At 39.6% G+C, this 26,690-nt stretch overlaps 1 protein-coding gene, 1 long non-coding RNA gene and 1 pseudogene across 2 annotated transcripts in view; 2 read left to right on the top strand and 1 right to left on the bottom strand.

The window, feature by feature from the left end:
* LOC147822312 (uncharacterized) overlaps positions 1-19,470 on the bottom strand; it is a 117,210-nt gene extending 97,740 nt beyond the window's left edge. Inside the window, exon 1 of the long non-coding RNA XR_015445789.1 lies at positions 19,304-19,470. This is a non-coding gene — a long non-coding RNA (uncharacterized LOC147822312). The remainder of the gene's footprint in view (positions 1-19,303) is intronic.
* Positions 542-5,675, top strand: LOC147822313 (RNA-binding protein 39-like; annotated as a pseudogene).
* On the top strand, positions 15,848-16,929 carry Or10g3 (olfactory receptor family 10 subfamily G member 3). The gene has a single exon (XM_004865056.2). It carries the CDS (start codon positions 15,988-15,990, stop codon positions 16,927-16,929), a length of 942 nt encoding a protein of 313 aa, XP_004865113.1. The 5' UTR covers positions 15,848-15,987.
* Positions 19,471-26,690: the final 7,220 nt, after the last annotated feature.

The raw sequence follows: 26,690 nt of genomic DNA, 5'->3' as shown, positions 1-26,690 counted from the left end.
CTGTTTGCATGTGTATTGTTTCTAGCTACTTTCACTACAATAGCAGGCAGAGTTGAGTAGTTGCAGTGGTGACTGTATGCGCCTGAACACCAAAAATATTATCTGGCTATTTAGACACTTTGATACAAATGTGGCTTTGGAGCTCTCAAGAATTCTGCAAAATCAGGCCAGAGATATAGCTCAGTGGTGCTGCACCTGCCTGGCAAGCACAAGGTCCTGCGTTTGATCCCTGGTAATGGTGGGGGTGGGGGGGGAAGGCGTCTGCAAAAGTTTGGGAGAAAAAATAAGACTAGACTATATTCAAGTTGTTCTCACAAGATAGACCATCACTAGACAATTGAAGAAAGTTTGGAAAACAGGTTCAGACTATGCCAAAGACAAGGCAAGGAGGAAAGAAGTCAAACCAATCTCCTGTATCCAAAGAAACAGGACCAACAAATACTAATAAAATTCACTACTTAGACATTAGCAAGGGCAGCAGCTGACTTTCCAAATACAAGCACTATAGGCATCCAAAAGCCTGCACAGGTGTTTAGAGAAAATGGCAGACGATATTGATATTGAAGCAATGCTTGAGGCTCCTTACAAGAAGACTCGCCTAACAAATTCTCACCTCTACTCCCATGAATTCACCTTTGATTTCAGTGTGAACTGTCAATCATAAGGTTGAGAACAGGCCATCCCACGCTCCTAGGGAAGAGAAGCTGAGCTGGTCCCAGCACCCAGAAAGAAGCTCCCCCGCCACCATCCCATGCTCCTAGGGCAGAGAAGGTGAGCCAAGCTGGCGCCAGAAGCAACCTGTCCCCATGGAAATAAGAAGACACATAAATAAGCCTCAAAAACACACTTCTGGATCACCTACAGCAACCCCAAAGGGAAACGAGATGGAACAATCTGATACTCAATCACCTGGACTCCCTGAACTCACAAAAAAAGAGGATCTGGGAAAAATGAAATCAGAAATAATTACTCAGATAAAAGCAAAGATTGTGCTCATAGTGCAAGACATGATTCATAAATCTACAGAGGAGACAGATTAAAAAAATAGAGGATCTGAGGAACATGATGGAATCCCAACATAGGAAACAAATGGAATCCATAGAACAGATGCAAACAGATTTCCAGGAGGTTAAAAACTCCATTAAAAGTCTGCACAGCAGAATGAACCAATGTGAGGATAGAATTTCAGATATAGAAGATAAGATTGCAATTAGGAGGAAAAAGAAAAATTGCTTTAAAATTGTAAGGGAACACGAGAAATCAATCCAACAGCTGCTAGATGATGCAAAGAATAACATAAGATTGATTGGAGTCAATGAAGAAAGAGGAGAGAGTGCAGATGACATAAAAAAAACTGTTCACAGAAGTAATGACAGAAAACTTCCCAAGGAGGGGAAAAGAACTTGACATAGAGATAAGTGAGGCATATAGGACTCCAGCTAGCCTTGATCAAAAAAAATCTACACATAGGCATATAATAGGATTCCAGAAATCCAACAGAAGAACAAAATTCTACAAGCAGTGAGAGAAAAGAAACAAATCACATACAAAGGAAAGCCCATCAGAATCACAGCAGACTTCTCAATGCAAACCCTCAAGGCAAGAAGAGCTTGGAGTGGTGTATTTCAAGCCCTAAAGGAAAACAGCCTCCAACCCAGATTGATGTACCCTGCAAAACTATCTTTCAAAATTCATGGAGAAATAAGATACTTTCATGATAAAGAGCACCTCAGGAACTTCATGAATACCAAACTGGCACTCCAAAAAATTTTAGACAATTCCCTAAGAAAAGACAATGAGGATCACAACCCCAGGAAACCCAGCAGAATGAATCCATTGGGTGTGACAATTTAAACGCAAAGGGGGAAAATCCAACAAAAAGAAAAAGCCATGACAAGGCTTTTAAAACTTTTAACTTCATCTCCCTAATGAGTGTATAATTCAATCTTGTTATTGTACTGATTAGTATTTTTCTGATTCTAGAGTTTCACACCTTTCCTTGTGCTGTACTGGCTATTTATCATGTTCTTGTGTCTACTTTTTAATTGGGTTGTCTATTAATGAGCTGTAAGAGTTCTTTATATATTCTGATCATAGGTTGTATGCATTGGAAATATGGTCTGTTTAAAGACTACTTTTCATTTTAATAATGTCATTTAAAGTTCTAAATTTTGATGGAATCTCATTTATCAATTTTTTTCTTTTATACATCATGTTTTTTGTATCCTAGGTAGTTCTTGTGTACCCTGAATTCATAAATATTTTCCCTTATAATTTCTTCTTAAAGTTTTATACTTTTAGGCTTTCATATTTAGGTTCACAGATCCCTTCAAGTTATTTTCATGTATGGAAATAAAGGGTTGAGGTTAATTTTTTATATACGGATACAAGGTATTCTAGTGCTGTTTGCTGAAAACACTATCTCTTCCTTGGCTCTTGAATTGAGTTTATATTCTATAAAATGCTAATGTTAAATAATCTTTCAAAACTCAGTGGACCATATATGTGTGGTTCTATTTCTAGATTCTCTGTTTTATTCCAATGATCTATATGTCTTTCCTTACACCAACACTGCCTTGATTACTGTAGCTTTAGAAGAAGTCTTAAATTAGGTACTAAACGTCTTCTAGCACTGTTTTTTTGTTTTTTTTTTTAAGTTTTCTAGGTCCTTTGTACTCCTACATAACTTTTAAATTTCAACATCCAGGGCCGGAGATTTAGCTCAGTGGTTCTGTCGCCTGCCTTGCAAGGGCAAGGACCTGAGTTCAATCCCCAGTACAAAAAAAAAAAAAAATTTCAATATCCAATTCTTCACTTAGAGCAAGTATACACAGACCTGAATTTTTATATATACCTTGTGTTTTCTAATCCTGCTAAATTCAAATACAAGTTCTAGGGGCTCCTAGAGATTTCTTAGTATTTTCTCTGTAGATGATCATTTCATCTACATATAGAGATTTTGTTTCTACCTTGCCAATCCTATCCTAATAGTGTCATTTTATTCCCAGACTATTTTGGTGGGGCCTAGATTTCAAAGTTTAATGGACAGATAAAGAGTAAGCATATCTGCCCTTGTTCCCCAACTTAAGGAGAAAGCATTGTATCTTCTCCATTTATATAAGGCGTTCTCGCTGGAAGTATGGAGTACATGTCTTTAATCTGTTGAGAAGGTTCTGTTCTACTTCTAGTCTCCTGATAGCTTTTACCATGAACAGCTGTAGAATTTAGTCTAATACTTTTTCTCCAACTAGTGACAGGATCATATGGCTTTTTCCTTTCCTCTGTTAAAATGATGACTTTTGGGGGTGGATCTTCCAATGCTGAACCAACACTGCCGTCCCTAAAACAAAAGCACTTTCTACACACTGCCAGATCTGACTTCTAAGAGTTTGTTTTGTTAAACAAATTTCTATCTCTGTTCATACTTTTTTCTTCTATTGTCTTTATCCAGTTTTAGGATTAGCACAATGGTGATTTCCTAAAATGAGGGGAGTAGTGTTCCTTCTTTTTTCTGCTTTAATTGTTTGATATAATTCATTGGTTAAAATGTATATGAGCCTGTTCTTGTCATATAGGTAGGTTTTCAAGCTAGGAATATACTTTCTTTAATAGGTGCTATTCAAATTTTATCTTTCCTCCAGAGTTAGTTTCATTAATTTGTCTTCCAAGGTACTACTTAGAAGTTGTCAAATTTATTTCAAAAAAGATTTCTGTAATATGCTTTCTATATCCTTTTAAATTCTGTAAAATCTGTGGTAATGTCTCCTAGATCTTGATATTGTAATTTTTAAAATGTATAATTGATATTGTGTAGTAGGAAGAAAAGGTCTAAAGGAGCAGGGGAAGTGGGAGGGGTAGGGGAAAGAAAAAAAGGGAAAAGAAAAAATATGAGAAAAGGAAAAAAATGGAAAAAAAGTCTTTGCAAATAGGGAAGGGTGGAGGGGGTGGAGGGAGGGCAGGGGAAGGGGAAAAAAATAAGAACCAAGATATTCATGTAAAGGTACAAGATCCCAATGATGAATGTAACTGTATTTTATACCTAACATGTACCAATAAACTCTACGGAGAAAAAAAAAAAAGTTGAGAACAAGTTGAGCAGTGCTAACTGCCATGAAGAATGTAGCAACAAGAGGAAGAAAAGCAAGAGCAGAAGTCGAAGTCATGAACAAAAGAGAAGCAAAGGGAAGGAAAGAAAGCAAAGTAGAGATAGAGAAAGGAAAAAGAGCAAAAGCCATGACCAGAAGCGAAGTAGAAACAAAGAAAGGAGATGGAGCCATTCAAAAAGTCGAGATCGCAGATTCCGAGGCCGCTACGTAAGTTCCTACTCTGGACCAAAATTTAACAGTGCCATCTGAGGAAAGATTGGGTTGCCTCCTAGCGTCAAATTAAGCAGACGACGTTCACGAAGCAAAAGTCCATTCAGAAAAGACAAGAGCCCTGTGAGGGAACCTATTAATAATCTAACTCAGAGGAAAGAGATGCAAGGACAGTTTTTTGCATGCAGCAGGCAGCAAGAATTCAACCAAGAGATTTGAAAGAGTTTTTCTCTACAGTAGGAAAGGTTCGAGATGTAAGAATGATTTCTGATAGAAATTCAAGACGTTCCAAAGGAATTGCTTAGGTGGAGTTTGTTGATGTTAGTTCAGTGCCTCTAGCAATAGGATTAACTGGCCAACGGGGTTTTAGGCGTGCCAATCATAGTACAAGCATCACAGGCAGAGAAAAACAGCTGCAGCAATGGCAAACAATTTACAAAAGGGAAGTGCTGGACCTATGAGTTTTGTGTGGGCTCACTACACGTTAACATAACTGAAGAGGGCCGGGAGTTTAGCTCAGTGGTTCTGGTGCCTGCCTCACAAGCACAAGGTCCCGCGTTTGATCCCCGGTACAAAAAAAAACATAACTGAAGATATGCTTCGGGGGATATTTGAGCCTTCTGGAAGGATCGAAAGCAGCCAGCTCATGATGGATAGTGAAACAGGTCGATCTAAGGGATATGGATTCATTACATTTTCTGACTCAAAACGTGCCAAGAAGGCTTTGGAACAGCTTAATGGATTTGAACTAGCAGGAAGGCCAATGAAAGTTGGTCATGTTATTGAACGTACAGATGCTACTAGTGCTAGTTCATTTTTGGACAGTGATGAACTGGAAAGGACTGGAATTGACTTGGAAACAACTGGTTGTCTCCAGTTAATGTCTAGACTTTCAGAAGGTACTGGTTTGCAGATTCCACCAGCTGCACAGCAAGCTTTACAAATGAGTGGCTCTTTGGCATTTGGTGCTGCGGCAGATCTGCAAACGTGACTTTCCCAACAGACCGAAGTTTCAGCCTTTGTGCAACCCCTTGCAACACAATGTTTCCAACTTTCTAACATGTTTAATCCTCAAACAGAAGAAGAAGTTGGATGGGACACAGAGATTAAGGCAGATGTGATTAAAGAATGTAATAAACGTGGAGGAGTTACTCATATTTATGTTGACCAGAATTCTGCTAGGGCAATGTGTGTGGGAAGTGCCCATCAATTGCTGTAGCTACTGCTGCTGCCAATGCATTGCATGGCGGGTGGTGTGCTGGTAAAATGATAACAGCAGTGTATGTACCTCTTCCAACTTACCACAACCTATTTCCTGATTCTATGACAGCAGCACAACTACTGGTTCCGAGTAGGTGATGAACCAAGATATAGTCCCTTATGTACATAGCTTTTTATTTTTTCTTAAGAATTTATCCTATCTTTTATTTAGATAAAAAAATAATAAAGAGGCAAGGGTCTACTGTCATTTGTACACAATTCCTGTTGTCTTGAAGAAAATAAAAATGTTAACAGGAAAATAAATTCACTACTCAAAACAAACAAACAAACAAATGTTATTCAGGAAGAATCATTTAAAACATTGCAGATGATCAAGGGCTGGGGATTTAGCTCAGTGGTTCTGCCACCTGCCTCACAAGGGCAAGGACCCAAGTTCAATCCCCAGTACCAAAAAAAAAGGCCATAAAACATTGTATGTCCAATTTTTTTTGTTGTTGCTGTTTTTTGGGTTTTGGTTGGTTTTTTTTTTTTGGTACCGGGGATCGAACTTGGATCCTTGCACTTGCACAGCAGGTGGTGGAACCACTGAGCTAAATCCCCAGCCCCATAAAACACTGTAGATGATAGTTTAACTAGAAAACTTCTAATGTCTTCTGACCCTGAGATTCTATGTTTCTCCAATGGGAATCTATCTTAGCACATTAGTAATTAAAAGAAATAAAAATTTCATATGATATATGTGTTTGTTTGTATATTTTGGGTTTGGAGGCGGAGTTGGTGCTTTTGTTGTTTTTGTTTTGGTTTGGTTTGGCTTTTTGGACAGGATCTTGCTATATAACCCAGACTAGGATTGAACTCAATTTTCCTGTTCCAACTTCCCAATTGCTGGAATTGCACACATGCACACCACATCTGGCTGAAATTTTATAAAATATGAATGTGCCAATAAGAAAATATTTCTTTTTTTCTTTAGTACTGGGGATCGAACTCAGGATCTTGCATTTTCGAGGCAGGTGGTGGCACCATTGAGCTAAATCCCCGGCCCAAGAAAATATTTCTTAAACTGTAACAACCATGCTAGTTTTTTCTCTTTTCTTCCAGTTTGTTCTGGAAGAGAAAGAAAACCACATATCTGAAGTCATCAAAAAGCCCTCAGAGGGCCAGGGATTTAGCTCAGTGGTTCCGCCGCCTGCCTTGTAAGCGCAAGGACCCGAGTTCGATCCCCGGTACCAAAAAAAAAAAAAAAAAAAGAAGCCCTCATAAACACCACATATTTTTGTCCCACTTGATGTTACAAAATCAGGAAAAGTTAGGAACTAGGTAGCTTCCCAGGAAACACATGATGCATATTAGTCTTCCCATATCACAGGGGTGCTATTATAATATTCCCCAACCAAAAGGTCTCACACTCTATAATTGACTCTTGGGAAAACAAAAGCTAAAACACAACACAGGAGAGAACCTTTGGTAAGAGCCATGAATCTTCCCCCAGTTTATAAGAAGCTGGATGAGAGTATCTAGACATAAGCAAGCAAATGATAAATAATTCATTACTTTGGTCCTTTATGTTGATCCAGCCAGGAATGAGGACTTGAGGCTTCTTCCATGAGCTCTTCACAATAATGCTGCTGACCCTGTGAGATGTAGAAATCTCTCTAGCAACGAATCTTCACCCTTTTCCCAAGATTGCAAAAGAACTTTTGGTGGATGTTGACACCTCCAGGTGAAGGCAGCTTCCTCTTTCCCAGGTAGCACCTGCCACTATCCTAATCTCATTTTCGGGAGATAAACATCACCTCGAGACTTGATTGCCAATGTGGAGAGATGCTGAACAGAGAGGAAGATATTTCTTTTGTTGTTGTTTTTTTTGTTTGTTTGTTTGTTTTGGGTACTGGGGATCGAACTTGGGTCCTTGAGCTTGCACAGCAGGTGATGAAACCACTGAGCTAAATCCCCAGCCCAGAGGAAGATATTTCTTATTCAGGTGGCCACATAGTAAGTTTCAGATATAGACAAATATTGGGTCCAAGCACTGTATAAGAGGTTTCTCCACTCTCGGTCACTTCATCTCTCAGTATCTTTCTTTGTTTACTCTTTTTGCTCTCATGAAAATTTTTTTCTGTGCTGTTGAGTATGCAACTACCATTTAGCCTCTTTCTTTCTTCTTCTTTTTTTTTTTTTTTTTTGAGACAGGGTCTCACTATGTAGTCCAGGACAACCTTGAACTCACTATGTAGCCCAGGCTGGCCTCAAACTCATGGTCTTCCTGCCGCAACCTCAACAGTGCTAGAATTACAGGCAGGTAACACTATGCATGGCAATTAGCCTTTTTAATTCTGGATAACACTATCTCTCTAGGCCTTTCATTGGCTACATCTTTCTCCAAAGCTTTTCTTCATCAGCAGTTCATTCCCTGCCTGGCTTTAATACAAGCCAGAGAAGGTAAGAGTATCTTAGGATTCTGTGGCAGTTCCACCTTTTCTCCATTCTGTGTGGTATTTGCCAGGTCCTTCTTTTTTTTTTTTTTAAACAAGGTCTAACTATGTAGTTCAGGCTGGCCTTGAACTCACAGTGATCCTCCTGCCTCAGCCTCCCAAGAGCTGGGATTATAGGCATGCTCCACCATGCCCGGTTTGGCAGGTCCCTCTTTATACCTGAAAGATGAGTTCTCTGCCCAAATTCAAAGGATGGATGTGAGTAAAACTGTAGTCTGATTTCTATGTTAGTAAATACCTTAGACAGGCAATTCAAACCCATTCCTAATAGGGATTTTTTTTTTTTTTTGTAGTTCTGGATATTGAACTCAGGGCCTTCTCACTAAGCTACATTGCCAGCCTATTTTTCTTTTTTACTTTGAGATAGGTTGCTAAGTTCCCCATTCTGGCCTTGAGCTTGCTCCTACCTCTGTCTCCCAGAGTGCTGGGATTACAGGTGTGTGCCACCATCCCCAGCTAGGGTTTCTTATTTTAATGGAAATTGTTGATCTCATGTCTCAGATTTAGTAACTCAACATTTTCTCATTATATATTAGGTGTGATAAAAAAAATACAGTGAATCTTTAAATTTTACAAATTTATTACAGTAAAAAATATATTACCATTAATCCCACCAAAATACTGTGCCTCACTTCTTCAAACACACTTATCCCATTATTCTTGCCACTTTATGAAATGGTCTTTAATTGCACTGTTGTGGCTGCCCTCGATGTCCTGAATCCATTCAAAACATTTACCTTCCATAGTTATTTTGACTGTGAAGTTGCATAGTGACCAGAAGTTGCACAGTGCCTGATCAGTGAATAAGGTGGATGAGGATACGCCATAATGTTTTTATAAGCCTACCTTTCTGATGGGTGGTTCTTGGCAACATCATTAACTGTAATTTTTTTTTGGTTTTTTTGTTTTGTTTTGTTTTGTTTTGTTGGTACTGGGGATCAAACTCAGGACCTTGCGCTTGCGAGGCAGGCGCTGGAACCACTGAGCTAAATCCCCAGCCCTATTAACTATATTTTTTAATCACACATCATAAAGACATTCACAAAAAAAGGACTTCCAGAATTGCTTCCGAAAGTGGCAAGAGCCAAGGATGTATCTCTGGTGCAGCACCTGCCTGGCAAGCATAAGGCCATGAGTTTGATTCCTGGTACAAAAAAAAAGGAAACAAAGTTTTTAAAAAAAGAAAAAGAAAAAGAAAGTGACAAGAAAGATGCTTTGAATCACGGGAAAGATTTTTTGTTTTTGTTTTTTGGTACCAGGGATCAAACTCCGGTCCTTGCGCTTTCAGGGCAGGCAGCGGAACCACCGAGCTAAATCCCCAGCCCAAGGGAGAGTCTTGTGAAGGGGGTAACTGGCAAAGTGTCTTTTACTGTACAAAATTTATTTAATTTGAACATTCACCATGTATTTTGATCATACCTTACCTGTATCTAGACATTTCCATGCAGCTCATCTTCAGATAACTTTCATTTTAAATGCTTTATTGTAAAATTCAGAGGGTAATAAATTATATTAATTTTCTGCATATTTGAGATGCTTTTAATGAAAAATGTGCTTTCAGTTGATTTTCAGAAATTTGACTTTCCTAAGTTTTCATCATGGTCGTTTGAGAGGTGAGTGACTAGAGTTAAGGATGTAGTTTGGAACCAGAATTAATCAAAACTTGTCTGCTAAGATGGAGATAACTTGTTCTGGTTGCCTCATTAGAAAAGGTGTCTAAACCCCTTGGGAGATCACTTTCATTGTTGTTGCTTAGAATGCTTTTGTTCTGGCAGTTCTGGGGACTGAAATTAGAGCCTGGTACACACTAAGTATGTACTTTACATTGCACTATATTCTCAGCCATTGACAATCTTCAGTGATCAAAATCATAGATTTATATTCAGTTTTTGGTACCATGATTCCTATCCTTTTCAAATATGCTTTTACTATGTGACCTTTATTTGATAACTGACCAGAATTCAAAATCACAGTCTACCAATACCTTCACAGTCTTAAGTCTCTGGGAAGTGAAACAGCTCACCCAGACAGCGGTCCACTTTGTAAAGAAGCATTTGGTATAATAAAATGACTGACAATGAAAGAACAACTTCATGGATTCATGGTAACAAAATTTGATCCTAAAAAAAAATTTTTTTTGATCCTACTTTGAGTTTAGAATTTATACTTAACTCCACTACATCTAGGTTTTGAAATATGTTAGCAACATCAGTTAAGAATCTTTGACAAAATAAATCATCGAACTCTTGAATTCATTGTTCAGATCACATTATTTACTAATTTATTTTGACTTGGTTATTTGCAGGAAGGAATGTTTGGTAAAATGTAGAGAGACTGTTGACTGGAAACTGTAAGACTTGGTTGGAGTCCATAGTCAGCATTATACAGCTGTGGTATTCCTCTGATGCTAATTAAACCTCTAAGGATCCTAAGGACACACACAGATGCAGAAGAGAATTATTATTCTATGAATTTATACGATCTTTGTCCACTGGGATATTTTTGTTTTTTGTTCTTGTTGTTATTATAGTTGTTGTTTGGTGCCGGAGGTCAAGTCCAAAGCTTTGCGCATGCTAGGCAAGTACTCTTCCAGTACACCAAGTGAGTAATATCCCCAGCCCCACTGAGGTGGTTTTTTTGTTTTGTTTTGATTTTGGTACCGGGGATCTAACTCGGGTCCTTGCACTACTCAGCAGGCGGCAAAACCACTGAGCTAAATCCCTGGCCTTCCACTGAGGTTTTATCAATGTCATGTTTCTCTCTCTCTCTCTCTCTCTCTCTCTCTCTCTCTCTCTCTCTCTCTCTCTTTCATTTTGAAAAGAGTTGTCTAGAACCTAGAGCCATATCTGGGATATTAATGAATCAGAGTAAGTAGAGAGGTGGACACCTAATGAGTACCAAGCTCCATGCTTGGAGATCCATGATAATGGCAGAAACACACGGAGGAAGGTCTTAACAGATCATAAAATAGAAACCTTTCTTATTAATACTTATAACTCAATGAAGAGGGAAAAGTAAAGTTAGAGAAAGAAAAAGAGGAAAACTATTTGCAATTGGCATGAAATTACACCCAATAAAGACATTCAGTATTGTAAATGGGACTGTATCCCTCTCCTCATAACTCTCATTCTTTCTTTTTTTGAGGGGGGGGTGGGGGGGGGTACCAGGGATCAAACTTGGGTCCTTGCACTTGCAGGGCAGGTGGCAGAACCACTGAGCTAAATCCCGGCCGCTCATAACTCTCATTAAGGTGGCTCTCAAACCTAACGGCAAGATCAGGGAATACTATTCTCTCTGGTTAATTAAAAGAAGAATCAGGGCCGGGGATTTAGCTCAGTGGTTTCGCCGCCTGCAGAGCAAGCGCAAGGACCCGACTTCGATCCCTGGTAACAAAAAAAACAATCAGCACACTAATCAGTGCACTAGAATTTCCTAACAACAGGAAATTTTCCTAGATAGTAATTCAGAAACCATTCCATAATACAAACAAGAAAATGGCATGGAAAATAAGTACAGAAAAAATAATGAAGGCACTTAAAAAATTAGGGAAACATGTTTTTTAAAAAAGGCCCACTGGAAATAACAAAAACAATCTAAAAGATTTGTAAACCTAGGTATAAAATAACACATAACTTTCTCAATGTATCCCCACTACTACCCTGTTATGCCTTATATCTAGATGTCCCCCCAAAGTTTATGTGCTCATAGGTCAGACTTTTGGGAGATGACTGGATCATGGGTATGTGATACTCATGGCTAATGGGATTATAGCTGGGTGTGATGTTGGGTGGGAAGAAGTGGGTCACTATAGGGATAGCCTGGAAGGTTATATATGCCTCCTCCTCCCTTGCTCTATGTTCTGCTTCCTCCTTGCCATGCCAGGAGCTGTTTCCCCTCTGCCATGCCACCCTGTCTCATTCTATGTAGCTGTCTATAGAGAGAAACCACTACAAACTGTGAGCCAAAGTAAACCTCTGCTCTTTTAACTTGTGGGTGTCAGGTTTTATGCCTCAGAGATGAGAAAGTAAATAAGACATGCCCTAAAGAAAAAGATAACACTTCTCATGTAAAGATTGAAATATGTCCAGATTAAATTAAATGTGTATCATCAAATTCCCTTTACTCTGATCCCAAAACTCAGAAATACACATCTGATAACTAACTTGATTTCCAATTATTAACAAGTAGGTGTCCTGAGTAGCAAACACACCATTTCAGTCATGAGAGCAAAATCTCCCAGTGTAAAACAATAAATTGATTGTTTGGTTTATAAATCATTCTCTTAGGTATTTGAATAGTGTAAGTTGATTTCCTACAACTTGATTCCCCCAGGGAGACACTGACTAAAGGAGGCTCTTAGGGGCTGAGGATTTAGCTCAGTGGTTGCACCACCTACCTTGCAAGTGCAAGGACCCGAGTACCAAAAAAAAAAAAAAAGACAAGACTTTTAAATGTGAAGAATTTAATATCACACATCAGTGATCCAAGAAAACTATAGCATCCTGTAATACCTAGGCCAGAGCGGTCACCTTAGCTCATTCAGCCCAGAGCTATTGTTGGGCACAGTCACAAATTTCTCGAGAAACTTATGTAGGAACATCAGCCCTCTTAACTCCCTAACATTGGAAGTGAGGAGAGGGGACCAGTATCTACAGCTATGGCATCTGAAAAGCATTTTGATCAACTTTTTGAAGTTCAAACATCACTGGTGTCCTGTGACTAAATATGTTTAAAATTCAAAAATAAAATCACAATTGCTTCTCGTTCATTTGAAGAGGATAAAATGGCATGGAGTTAGAGGGTTTGCTGCTTTTTTAAGTCTTGTAAAAGATAGTTCAATGAGAACTAAGTTCAATAGTGCATGGAAACAGCAGGTTTAATGTTAAGTTTCATGTAAACATTATTGACTATAACTACCCATTATTGTTCACTACTGGCCAGAATTATGTCCACAATGTCACCCCACACCCTCAGAGTTCGAGTGAGGAAACAAAACCTCAGAGATGCTGTGAGACTCATTCAGACCAAGAAGCAAGCCGATGGCCAAGATCCGCTATTACAGTCACCACTGGAAGTTTCAGCAGCAGCAGAACATCTGGGCATGATGTCCAACTCCTTCACAGCGGCTGCCAGTTGGCTGCTTTCACAGCCCATTGACCAGGGCTGAATTCTACATGCACAGGAGTGAAGGTGGAGGGAATCATTCATTAGGGAGCTTCTGAAAGTTCCTATTAATCTCATTCTCTTCCTTCTGAGTAAATACCAATCATTCCAGAGGGGAAAAAACAATCAAACCATTTTTATTTCTTTGGCATCCCACTTCAAGAGTTTTTTTAATTCAAAACTTTTCTTTTGTAATTTAAATTTTATTTTTGACAAATAATAATTGTGTGTATTTGTGGGGTACAGTATAATGTTTTGATATATGTATACATTATGGAATGATTTTATCAAGCTAATTAGCATGTCCTTAATTTTGTGTAGTGAGAACATTTAAAACCTATCCTTTTAACAATACATCTTATTGTTAACTATAGTCAACATGCTGCACAATAGATTTTGCAAACATATTCCTTCTGTCCCACTGAAGCTTGGTACCCTTGGATCAACATCTCCCTGACCCCAACCTCTAGTCATCATTCTACTCTCTACTTCTGAAAGTTCAAATATTTTGGATTCCACTCACTAGTGAGATTGTACTGAATTTATCTTGCCATGTCTTGTTTGTTTCACTTAACATAATGGTCTGTTGTTTCATCCATGTTTTCATGAATGATAAGCTCTCCTTTTTAATGGCTGAATAGTATACCATAGTATACCACTGTGCATATGTACTATATTTTCTTTATCCATTTATTTATTGGGTTGATTCCATATCTTAGCTACTGTGAATAATGTTGCAATGAATAAGGAAGTACAGATACTTCCTTGATATACTGATTTAAATTCCTGTGGATATATACCCAGAAGTGTGATTGCTGGATCACATGGTAATTACACTTTTAGTGTTTTTTTTAAAACCCCATACTTGGGCTGGGGATTTAGCTCAGTGGTTTCGCCGCCTGCTGCGCAAGCGCAAGGACCCGAGTTCGATTCCTGGTACCAAAAAAAAAAAGGTATCATCAAAACCCCATACTGCTTTTCATAATGGCCATACTAATATACATTCCCACCAAGTAGGTAATTGTTCCTTATTTTCACTAACATTTACTATCTCCCCTGAGTTTTTGTTGTTGCTTGTTGTTGTTGTTGTTGTTGTTGTTTGTTCATTTGCAGTACTATGGATTGAACCCAGGACTTCAAGCATACTAGGCAAGCACTCTACCACTGAACTCTGCCCCAAGCCTGCTTTCCTGTTTTTGATAACAGCCAACCTAATAGGTGTGAGGTAACATTTCGTGGGTTCTATTTGCATTTCCCTGGTGAACAGTAATGTTTAGTATTACTTTTGAGAAATATCTATTCAAATCCTCTGCCCAGCTTTTAATCAAGTTGTTCTCTTGCTATTTTTATATATTTGGAATATTAGCCCCTTATCAGATGTCTGTCTTGCAAATACTTTCTCCTTGTAAGTGGGTTGTCTCTTCAGTTTATTAATTATTTCCTTTGACCTGTGGAAGCTTTTTAGTTTGGTGTAATAGCATCAATCTGGTTATTTTTGTTGTTGTTGCATGTGCTTTCAGGATCATACCCCAAAACAAATCATTGCCAAAAAACAGTGTAGCCAGGCATGGTGATGCCCGCCTGTGATCCCAGCCCTGGAGAAGCAGAGCCAGGAGGATAGTCACAAGTTGGAGGCCAGCTTGGGCTACATAGTGAATTCAAGGCCAGGCTGGACTGCATAGTGAGATCTTGTCTCAAAAAACAAAAACAAAACAGAATTTAAAAAAAAAAAAAAAAAATCTTCCACACCGAGAGCTAGTTGCTCTGCTCCAGCTCCTCTCTCATTATGCTCCCCTCAATCTCTCTAGTCATCACTGTTTTCCCTTTAATGCCTGACTTCTCACTACAACCATTCCTCTTCTGTTCCATCTCTTCTCTCTTCCTTTACCATATCCTAAAGTTGAATAATTACAAACAGAGCAACTGAGATGCATAGCACCAACCACTCACCACACTGCATGGTAGTCTAGTCCTCATTACATTTATATACTTACACCCTCCTGGAATTCTCTGCCTTAGAGTTGGAAAGAACTTGAAGAAAATATCTGCACAGCATCGAGCAGTCCCCCACACACCACTAGCCACTTAATCAGTATTCTATTTCATTCTCTCTACAACAAAGGAGGAAAAGTTGTCCCTTTGTTTCCTTTCTGATATTCCCACCCTGTGTAAGCATGTGTCGTGGCAGGGATGATAATGAGCCAGTGTTCTCTGGAAGATTCTGAAATGGCAGACTATCTAATGCAGCAAAAACCCTTTCCCATACATGTTGTGTATCCAGGAAATTCTGACCTGCTCTAAACAACAGTCAGAGGTTATTTTCCAAAGATTACCAGGGAAGTTCTCCAGGTATAAAACTTTTTCTAAAGGTCCAGACAGTAAATTGTTTAGGTTTTCAGGCCAAATACAACCACTCATCTCCGCCATCATAGTTCCAAAGTATTGTAGGCCAAATGTAAGTTAAGGAGTGTGGTGGTGTTTCAGGAAACTTTTATTTACAAAAATCCTATAAGAGAAACTAGTTTCTCCCTATATTGGTCATAAGAAAGAAACAAACTAGGGCTGGGGATTTAGCCCAGTGGCACAGCACCTGCCTGGCAAGCTCAAGGTCCTGAGTTCAATCCCTGGTACCAAAAAAAAAAAAAAAAAGAAAAAGAAAGAAACAAACAAACAAACTTCTCTGCCACTACTCCTGCTGTCTACTATCTGTTTCTCTAGTTTCCCCTGGCTTCCCTCGCACTTCTATGCTAACTCCCATTTTGTCCATTCTCTAGGTAAGATCTCTGCAGCAGATGGAAAGAGTCAACTACACACTGTTAACTGAGTTCATCCTGATGGGAATTCCCTACCCACTCAGGCTAAAGACATTCCTTTTTACATTCTTTTTGCTAATCTACATCTTGACCCAGCTGGGGAACCTGCTAATTCTGATCACTGTCTGGGCAGACCCGCAACTCCATGCCCGCCCCATGTATACCTTTCTTGGTGTCCTCTCCATCATTGACATGGGCATCTCCTGTATCACTGTCCCTCGCTTCATGATGAACTTCATTTTAGGCATAATACCCATCCCATTCAGTGGCTGTGTTGCTCAGCTGTATTTCTATCACTTTCTGGGCAGCACCCAGTGCTTCCTGTATACCTTGATGGCCTATGACAGGTACCTGGCAATATGTTGGCCCCTGAACTACCCTGTGCTCATGACTGCTAAACTGAGTACCTTGCTTGTGGCTGGGGCCTGGGTGGCTGGCTCCTTCCATGGAGCTCTCCAGGCCATTCTAACTTTCCGTCTGCCCTACTGTGGGCCCAACCAGGTAGATTACTTCTTCTGTGACATCCCCGCGGTCCTGAGGCTGGCCTGTGCTGATACCACAGTCAATGAGCTGGTGACCTTTGTGGACATTGGAGTCGTGGTTGTCAGTTGCTTCTTCCTGATCCTCCTCTCCTACATTCAGATCATTCGGGCAATCCTGAGAATCCGTACAGCTGATGGGCGGCGCAGGGCCTTCTCAACCTGTGGAGCCCATGTAACTGTGGTCACTGTGTACTATGTGCCCTGTGCCTTCATCTACCTGAGGCCTGAAGCCAACAGCCCTCTGGATGGAGCAGCTGCTCTATTTCCCACAGCCATCACTCCTTTCCTCAACCCCCTCATCTACACTCTGAGGAACCAAGAGGTAAAGATGGCCCTAAAGAGAATGTTAGGAGGCCCAAGGACTAAAAGTGAGATTTGAAAATGTCTATCTCCCACTGGGAAACCTTCACATGTACAGTTTGTTCTAATGTTTGAATTTCAGTCAGGTGTTTTTCTCTTCCTCCTTTTTCATTTTTAAGTTGTCACATCACATCCATACAGTAAGATCAACACAGTTTAAGGTAAAATACAACTTCCAGCTCCTTATTACCCCTTCCAGATAAATAGCTCTCTGCTACTACAAGGGTACAAAATGAGACTAAAGCCACTTAAAAAACATCAGAAGGGGCCGGGGATTTAGATCAGTGGTTCCTCTGCCTGCCTCAAAAGTGCAAGGTCCTAAATTTGATCCCGGTACCAAAAAAAAGACATCAGAAGATGGTCCAGTCAAACAACTAGAATGATTGGCACACTAAAAGCTTTCAGACTCCAGGCTGACATTTGTCAAGCTCTCATAAGATAAACGATAGTTTTCTTGATGTGAGAATGGTCTTAAATTCTGTTCCAGGTGGATACACACCCTACAAGCTAGTGCCAGACAAGGCAGTACCCTGAACAGGCCTGACTTTGGGAACTTTCTGAGGCCACCCTGGGTATGTGAAGAGGGAATAATATGCTTACTCTTTCTTGGCTGCTAAAGAAATAAATATTCTCTTAACCTGGTGCTTTCACAGCCCTAACCAAATTCAACAATCGAAAAGAAAGAATGCAGTAAAGTTTTCTCAAATGATTCAGTAATAAATTCCTACACACCAAAAAGTAAAGCTCAATATGAAATTTCCCATTGAAAGAACATAGGGAAATTGATCAGGGCATCAAATTAGTATTTCATATTGATTTATATTTGTGAGATTCATGAGCTTTAACTGGCCAGAGCCTAATAAATTTGGGCAAATATTGGGCAACAGCTCTGATTTTTACCCCTTAGCACCACCGCCTTGTTCTGTTCTGCTTCTCCCTCATTCTCTAGCTTTTTAAACTGGTTAGGAATGAAGTCATGTTATCTACAAAGCTAGTCTCTCAGTCATGGCAGATTTTCAAGTTTGGTCATGTAAATGTTATCCCTAAGGGAATCCCAAATTCACATAATTTATCAAGTAGTCAGAAAACTAACCATTGTCCTTTAGATGAAGCTGACTCACACAATTTCTCAGTATTTTGTTCAGAAAACAGACAATACAAAAAAAAGAAAACAGACAATACACTAAGCATCAACCTGCTAAAACTATAATATCACTTATAAAATATTTTAATCTTTCAAATTCTCTAACAAATAAAATAGTTCAATAATGAATTATAAAAACAATTTTAAAGCTGGGAATGGTGGCACATGCCTATAATCCCAGCACTCTGGGAGGCTGAGGCAGTAGGATTGGAAGTTTGAGCCCAAACTGGGCAACTTAGTGACTTAGCAAGACCCATCTAAAAATAAAAAACACAGTGGCATTGAGACTGCCTTGAAAGCACAAGGTCCTGAGTTCAATCCCTGGTACCAACAATAAAAATAAAAAACAAAAAAGGGGATAGGTATGAAGCTCAGTGCAAAGACCCTGGGTTCAATCCCCAGTACTTCAAAAACAAAAAAGGCCTAATGAGTTTAAGTCTATAATTTTTGAACCAAGATAATTTCTAAAGCCTACTATACATTTTATTCCTCTTTTGTGACTGGTAATGTAACTGCGATTGTAATGGTCTCCTTAATAATTAATAAGATAATATTAAACTGATTTATAGATACATTAAAAATAGGTTAAAATGGAATAATTCTGAAGCAAGTATTTGTTTAAAAAATACATTGTTTAAGGGCTGGGGATTTAGATCAGTGGCACCGTGCCTGCCTCTCAAGCACAAGGTCCTGAGTTCGATCCCTGGTACCAAGATAAAAAAAATCTGAGTGATTCCCAAGTGCTTGGTGCTGTTCTTGGTGCTGGAAGAGCAGTGGTAACTATGAAGAACAGGTTCTTGATACCATCAAGTGTGCAATCTATGAGAAGAGAAACAACTCATACATAGCAAATGAACACGAAAAATACTGGGTAACAACACAGGCTATGAAGAAAGGAAAATAAGGGTGTACTAAGATGCTTTCAACAAGTAACAGAAACTCAATTTCAAAACCTTTTTTTATTAGTACATGTTTGCCATCCATAATGATCACATTTATCATAGGGAATTTGTCTCTGTTCATAATATATCTTTTTTTTTTTTTTTTGGTACCGGGCATCAAACTCAGGACCTTGTGCTTTTGAGGCAGGCAGCAGAACCACTGAGCTAAATCCCCGGCCTGGTATACATAATATATCTTAATTCTTCTTTTTTTCCTATTCCGCTCCCCTTTCTTCAACCCTTTTTCCCCTCCCCATTTGCAAAAGCTTTGTCAAAACATTTTTTTAAATAAGAATTTATTGACTTACGTTCAGCTGAAAGGTAAGGCACTGATCGGGTATGGTTCAGGCAGGCCTCCTGCTTCACTTGTCTGCAGTTCCCCTGACTTTGTCCCCTCAGAGTTGGCTTCATCCTCAAATGACTCTAGCACTTTCAGACTTTAAATCTGCATAGAATGTCTTCCAGGGACTCTTTCTTAACAACAGGAAACCACCCTTGTCACAAAATGAGACACCAGTCATGATAAAATTAGATGATGTCTGGAAATTGCTTTAAAATAACTCAATGCTAAGAAACTAGATACCATCTCATACCCATTCAGATGGCTACTATTTAAAAACAAGCTAGAGGTAATGCTGCAAGGCTGAAATCTCAGCACTGTAGGAGGCTAAGGCAGAAAAACTGCAAGTTCAATCCCAGCCTGGGCATCCTAGGGACTTAGCAAGACCCTGTCTCAAAATTTTAAAAAGGGCTGGGGTTGTAGCCCAGTGTGACAGACCTGGGTTCAATCCCCATTACTAAATAAATAAATGCCAGAAGTGTTAGCGCACACCTATAATCCCAGGACTCTGGGAGGCTGAGGCAAGTAGATTACAAGTTTGAGTCCAGGCTGGGCAATTTAGTGGTTTAGCAAGACCCTACCTCAAAATAAAAAATAAAACAGCCCTGAGGATGGAGCTCTGTATGAAGGTCCTGGGTTCAACCTCCAGTACCACAAAATAATAAACAAAAGTCAGAGAATGGTGAGAATGCACAATGGTGCAGCCACTTGGAAAACAGTATGGTGGTTTCTAAAAAAATTGAAAATAGAATTATAATATGATCCATCAATTTCACTCCTGTATTACACCCAAAAGAATTGAAAGCATAGTCTCAAAGAGATATGTGTACATCCATATTCACAGCACCATTATTTACAAAAACCAAAAGGTGGAAGCAACTCAAGAGTCTGCAGACAAATGAATAAACAAAATGTGGTATATACGTACAACAAAATATTACTCAGCATTAAAAATGCAGGAAACTCTGACATCTGCTATAATATGGGTGAAACTGGAAGACATTTTGCTAAGTGAAATAAGCCAGTTGCAGTACTGTATGATTCCATTTATATGAGGATAGACACATCAGTTTCATAGAAACAGAAAGTATAAGGGTAGTTCCCAGGGAGCTGGCAAGAGGGAGGAATAGGGATTATTGTTTAATTGGTATAGAGCCTTAGCTTTGCAAGATGAAGAGTTCTGGATCTTGGTTGCATAACAATATAAATGTAGTAAAGACTACTATCCAGGTGTGCTGGTACACACCTGTAATCCCAGCACTTGGGAGACTGAGCCAGGATTACTACTAGTTCAAGGCCAGCTTGGGCTTCATAGTGAATTCAAGGCCAGCCTGAACTACATAAAGAGACTGTCTCAAAAAAAAGAAAAAAACACACTATTGAACTGTATACCTAAAAATAGTTAATCTGGTAAATTTTATGGTATTTACATTTTAGCACAAGTAAAAATAAATCCAGTAAGCCAAAGAGATGAGGGGGAGAAGGGATATAGGTGAAAAGGATCCACTATAAGTTCATGGAAGCTGGGTAAACACAGGGCCTCATTCTATCATCCTCTTTACTCTCGTGTGTTTGGAATTTTCTTTAATAAAAAGTTTTTTGAAAACCCTACCCATGAAAATCCCAGGAAATTTTTCCAAATAGAAGGAAAGGTGAGTACAAGGCTGGAGGATGGAATCATGTCTGGCACCTTTGAAACTAGTGTTCAAAGGCAGTGAGAAAGCTTTCCAGTGAGTCCCCACTGGCTTCAGGATACAGGCTGGTCACCAGAAAGACCAGCTGGGGACTTTCAGCCCTCCCCTCCACCTTCAGCGAGGGGAGAAAGGCTAGAGATTGAGTTAATAATTAATCATACCTGCATTCATGAAGTCTCCATAAAAATCCCTAACAGACGGAGTTCAGAGAGCTTCCTAGTTGGTAAACACACCCACATGCCAAGAGAGCACACCCCAACTTCACAACCACAGAGCACCTGCTTCCAGACCTCGCCCTGTGCCCCTCACCTGCCTGTTCACCTGTGCCCTGTGTCATACCCTTTAGAAAAAAGTCAGCAAACAGCATTCGTGGGAAAATGGGTGCACCTTGAGACCATAATGCTGAGTGGAATAAATCTTACACAGGTTAAATGTTGTATAGTTTGTCTTATATGAGAAAACCGAAATATAATAATTTAGGAGCAAAATAAAAGATAGATATAAGGAAATGAAAGTAGACATTGCGGAGATGAGAAGGGGATCTGGGAATGCAGGAGACAGGAGAGGGGAGGGGATGGTGAGGTAAAAAGGATCAAGATGTGATATGTATATGTGCCAATTTCCCACGATAAACATATTTATTATGTATTGCAAACATATACTAACAAACAGATGGGAGGAAAAAACACACACAAAAATGAATAAACCAGCAAGCACAAGTAGACGGTTCCTTCCCTACATTCTACAGGCCATAATAGTAGCACATTGCCACACCTGAGGCAGGGGTGGAGGGATTCCCCATTTATAACTGGTTGGGCAGAAATACAGATGACAACCTGGGACATGTGGTTGAAATCTAAAATGGGGTAGTTTTCACCCCGGGTAGATAATGTCAGAAGTGAACTGAATTGTACAGCACCCTGTAGATGTCCACAAAGAACTGAAGAATTCCGTGGTATGAAAACCCTACACATTTGATGTTCAAAGTAGTGTGAAAATGCAGAAGGATAACAGTCTTGTTTCAACAGCAGCAAAGCAACTCCCTTCCTTACCTCCCTCTCATGCTTTGAATCTCTTGCTCCAGGAGGAGCCCAATCCTTTTTCAGGGCTTGTGTAATTAGGTTAGGCCCGCAGAGGAAAAGCTTCCTATTTTAAGATCAATTCATTTGAACCTTACTTACATCAGCACCCAGAAGGAATTTTGATTGTGCTTGATTAAATAGCTGGGAGGAAGTGTGCTTGCCAAAGGGGGCAAAGCTTGGAGTCTGTCTTTGGAAGCTATAAAAGCTTCCCAATTTGTTCAATTTTTACACTGGATATACAGATGATTTTCTAGAAAAATATAAAATTAATCCCAGGAAGGCTTAAAAATCTAAATAGACCAGTTAAAAGTGAGTGAGATTCCTAAAGCATATAGAAATACTCGTACAGAAACACCAGTGGGTACACAAGCTGGGAATGGAGGCACAGGCTTGGAATTCAGCCCTCTGGCATGTATCCCGCACTGGAGGATCAAAAGTTCAAGCCCAGCCTGAGCAACATTGTGACTTAGCAAGATCCTGTCTCAAAATTTTAAAAGGGCTGGAAATGTTGGTCAGGCTGGGCTCTGAATTCAATACCTAACACCATAAAAGGAACAAAGGAAGGGAGGGAAGGAGGGAGAGAGGGAGAGGGAGAGAGAGGGAGAGGGGGGGGAGAGAGAGAGAGGGAGAGAGAGAGAGAGAGAGAGAGAGAGAGAGAGAGAGAGAGAGAGAGAGAGAGAGAGAGAAACTAATAGGCACAGATAGATATTTTCTTTCCTTTTTTTTTTTCTTTTGGTACCAGGGATCGAACTCAGGACCTTGCACTTGCAAGGCAGGCAGTGGCACCACTGAGCTAAATCCCTGGCCCCTCCTTTCCTTTTAAAATATGGAACCAGGGCCCAGGATTACCAACCCTGCCTTGCAAGCGCAAGGTCCTGCGTTCAATCCCCAATACAAAAAATAAAATAAAATAAAACAAAATAAAATAAAGAACCATACCATATATTAATCTCTAAACTTCATTCCACACACACACATTCCAGCATATAGTGTACATTTCCTCAAGTTAACACATATAAATGTCATTTTTTTCTTAATAGCTACACACTACTCCTCAGAATGGATATTCACAATGTATTAATCATTCATCTTTGATGGACATTTAGACTGTTTTCAGTTTTTGCCATGATGACCAAAGGTAAAATAAACATCCAAATTACACTTCCTTAGATCTTAGGGGGGTTTTGTTTTTTGTTTGTTTTGGGGTTTGGTGGGGGGGTTGTACTAGGGATCGAACTCAGGACCTTGCACTTACCAGGCAGGTGCCATGCCGCTGAGCTACATCCCCAGCCCACATTTTAGTATTTTTTTAAAGAATGGGGCTGGGGATGTAGCTCAGTGGTTCCACCGCCTGCTGCGCAAGCACAAGGACCGGAGTTCGATCTGTACCAAAAAAAAAAGAATAAATTCACTGGATATGGTGGTGCATATCATTAATCCCAACACTCAGGAGGATGAAGCAGGAAGATTGCTACAAATTCGAGGCCAGTCTGGGCTACATAGCAAGACCTTATTCAATACCTCCTCCTCCAAAAAAAAAAAAGGATAAATGAAAAAACAAAGGTTTTTATTTCTTTACATCAAAAGGTATATCATTTTGTCATTATATTGTATACCTAAAATGTACCAATGATTAGAATGAATAATCGATAATGCAAAATAGGAAGAAAAGGTCCAAAGGTGTAGGGGTAGTGGGAGGGGCAGGGGAAAGGAAAGAAGGGAAAGGAAAAATGATGAGAAATGGAAAAAATGGAAATAAAGTCTTTGTAAATAGGGAAGGGTGGAGGGGGTGAAGGGAGGGCTAGGAATGGGGAAAAAACAAGAACCACGATGCATTATGTAAAGGTACAATTCCCAATGAGAAATGTAATTGTGTTGTATACCTACAATGTACCAATAAAAGAATTTAACAAAAAAAAGGTATATCATTTTAATATTAGTAGATATTAATATACTATTCCCCAAAAACTATAACAATTCATGCTACTAATTCATACACCTTCCAGTGATATATAATATAATGTGTGCACAATTGTGCATATGCATTTGAATGTCCATTCTTTTTTCCTATTAGTAACAATTTTTATTCACAATGAGTGCCCGCTCTTTTACTCTCCATTCATACTGGATCACATCAATTAAATTTTGCCAATTTGATGGGAAGCTCATTTTTGTTTTACTTTCCCTAATAAAAAGATTGGGTATCTTATATTAGATTCATTTACCACTCAGAATTCCTCTTCTATTATATATCTATTTATATCACTTGCTATTTTTCTGTTGAGTCATTGACTTCTTCCTACTAACTGATAAACCTTTGAATATTGTAAAATTCATACAGGGGTGAAGATGTAGCTGGAGCAATAACACATCATGCATCTAGCATGCATGAGGCCCTGCTGGTTCAATTCTCAGCACTGCAAAAAGAAAAAGGAAATTTAGGGCCGGGGATTTAGTTCAGTGGTTCCAGTGCCTGCCTCATAAGCTCAAGGTCCTGAGTTCAATCCCTGGAACCAAAAAGAAAAAGGAAATTTATACTATAAGGACAAATGTTTTTCTGTAACGGTATTCTTTCTTTGTGTTCATACTGTGGTGGTTTTTTTTTTCATTCCAAAGTTTCTATTTTTGTGTAGTAATCTTTTCATTTATGAATACTGGGCTCCTTCTTAAAAATTCACCCCATCCCAAAATTTTATAGTGTCCTAAATTTTCTTGTAACATTTGTATAGTTTTATTTTGCCTGTTTATATCTTTATGCCATATGAAATTTATTTCCACCTGTGTACAATAAGAATCTTGCTTTGGGGTCAAGGATGTAGCTCAGTGGTGCCACATGTGCCTGGCAAGTGCAAGGTCCTGAGTTCAATTGTTGGTACTGGAAGAAAAAAAAAATCTAGCTTTATCTTCCTTACAGAAAAGTAGCTGCTATTTAAAGGACAAGGGAAAGTTAGCCAAACCAACAACAGACACCCTTCTTTCTTAGCCTGGTACTAAAACTTCACTGGGTTATGGGCTACCTGGATAGCTAGCAAAGCATTATCACTGGATATGTCTGTGAAGGAGGTTCCAGGACAGATTAGCCAATTAAAAAGAAAAAAGAAAGGGAAATGAGTTCTGATGTTAATTTAAATCAGCAGGCTGAGTAAGGCAGATCCGTCCCACCCAATGTGGGCAGTCTCCATCCAATCAACTGAAAGCCCAGAGAGAACAAAAAGGCAGGTAAAGGCAAACTGACTCCATCTTTCCTAGAGCTTGGACACCATAAACTTCTGTCCTTCAAAACTTCAGGTACACTGACCTTCAAACTCCAGAACTTGCACCAGTAGACCCTCAGCTTCTCAGATCTTCAGCCTCAAACTCAAAGTTACATCATCAGCTCCTTTGCTCCTTCCAATTTGGACAGAGCTACACCACCAGCTTCTCTGGTTCTCCAGATTGCAGACAGCATATCATGAGATTTAACCTCCCTAATCTTCTAAGCCAGTTCTCACAATAAATCCTCAGATAGGTGATAGATAGATAGATAGATAGATAGATAGATAGATAGATAGATAGATGATAGATAGATAGATCCTATTGGTTCTATTTCTTTGGAGAACCCAAGATAGTCCCTAAACTTTTCTTTACCACTCTCCTTGGAGAAACCCTAGTAACCAAAAGACCACCATACAAGATAGAGATGGTAGAGGGGCTAGAGATATAGCTCAGTGGCACCAGAGCCTGCCTGGCAAGAACAAGGTCCTGAGTTCAATCCCCGGTACCAAAAAAGAGAGAGAGAAGAATAAAATATTTAAATATTGAACAGATTATTTTTATTAGTACATATTTTCAGTACATGCAGTTTACAATCATCTTGGGAAGTGGGTACATATACATAATTGAACTGCTATAGAAGGGGGTTGAAACTAAAAGCTGAAATTTTTTGAAGGAAATAAAATACAGAGTAGACAGTGTAGCAGATGTTCTCCTTCCTCTCCTCCCTTTCCTGTCCCTTCCACCATAGAGTTGCCACAATGTGGGAAATATCTCTAGTACGCTGAGGATGCTCAGTTGATGCGATGGGTACCTTTCCTGATCCCTTTGAGCCAGAGCTTAAGTATCTCAAGATGATAGGTGGAACAAGTTAGGGAGTCTACTTGGTAAGCTTTATGCTATTCACACCCTCTGGATCATCGCCCTGCTCCATCTTACTATTCTTGTTGGTCCACAGAGTGGCTTCCTGGCTGGCCACTGTGGCTGTGGCTGCTGGATCAATGCTCAGAGGGACAGTGACCCCTGGGGTCAATCACTTCCTCCTACTCCTCTCCAGTCTCCTGACTCAGGCTACTCCCTCAGTCCAGTAAAGGAGAGTTTCCCTCTAAATCCCTCTCCGATACCTCCCCCCTCTGGAAACCCTAGTTTACTCAGTCATTCCTGGTCAATGCCTTAGAAAGTTTTAACAAAGGTGGGCAAATGGTTTCAGCAGACCCTGGGGCATAACTGCCCGCACCAGGCTCCCAAACCTCCCTCTGACCTTCTCTTGCATTCTAGGGAATAAGAACCTAAGGAGAAGAGGGACCAAACCCTAAGAAAGAATTTG

This window comes from Heterocephalus glaber, unplaced genomic scaffold, assembly GCF_053883595.1.
Source record: "Heterocephalus glaber isolate CG9 unplaced genomic scaffold, H.glaber_assembly_v1.0 deba00001662, whole genome shotgun sequence".
Taxonomy (NCBI): domain Eukaryota; kingdom Metazoa; phylum Chordata; class Mammalia; order Rodentia; family Bathyergidae; genus Heterocephalus; species Heterocephalus glaber.
The sequence above is the reverse complement of the archived record's forward strand: the minus strand, read 5'-3'. Positions and strand labels throughout refer to the sequence as shown.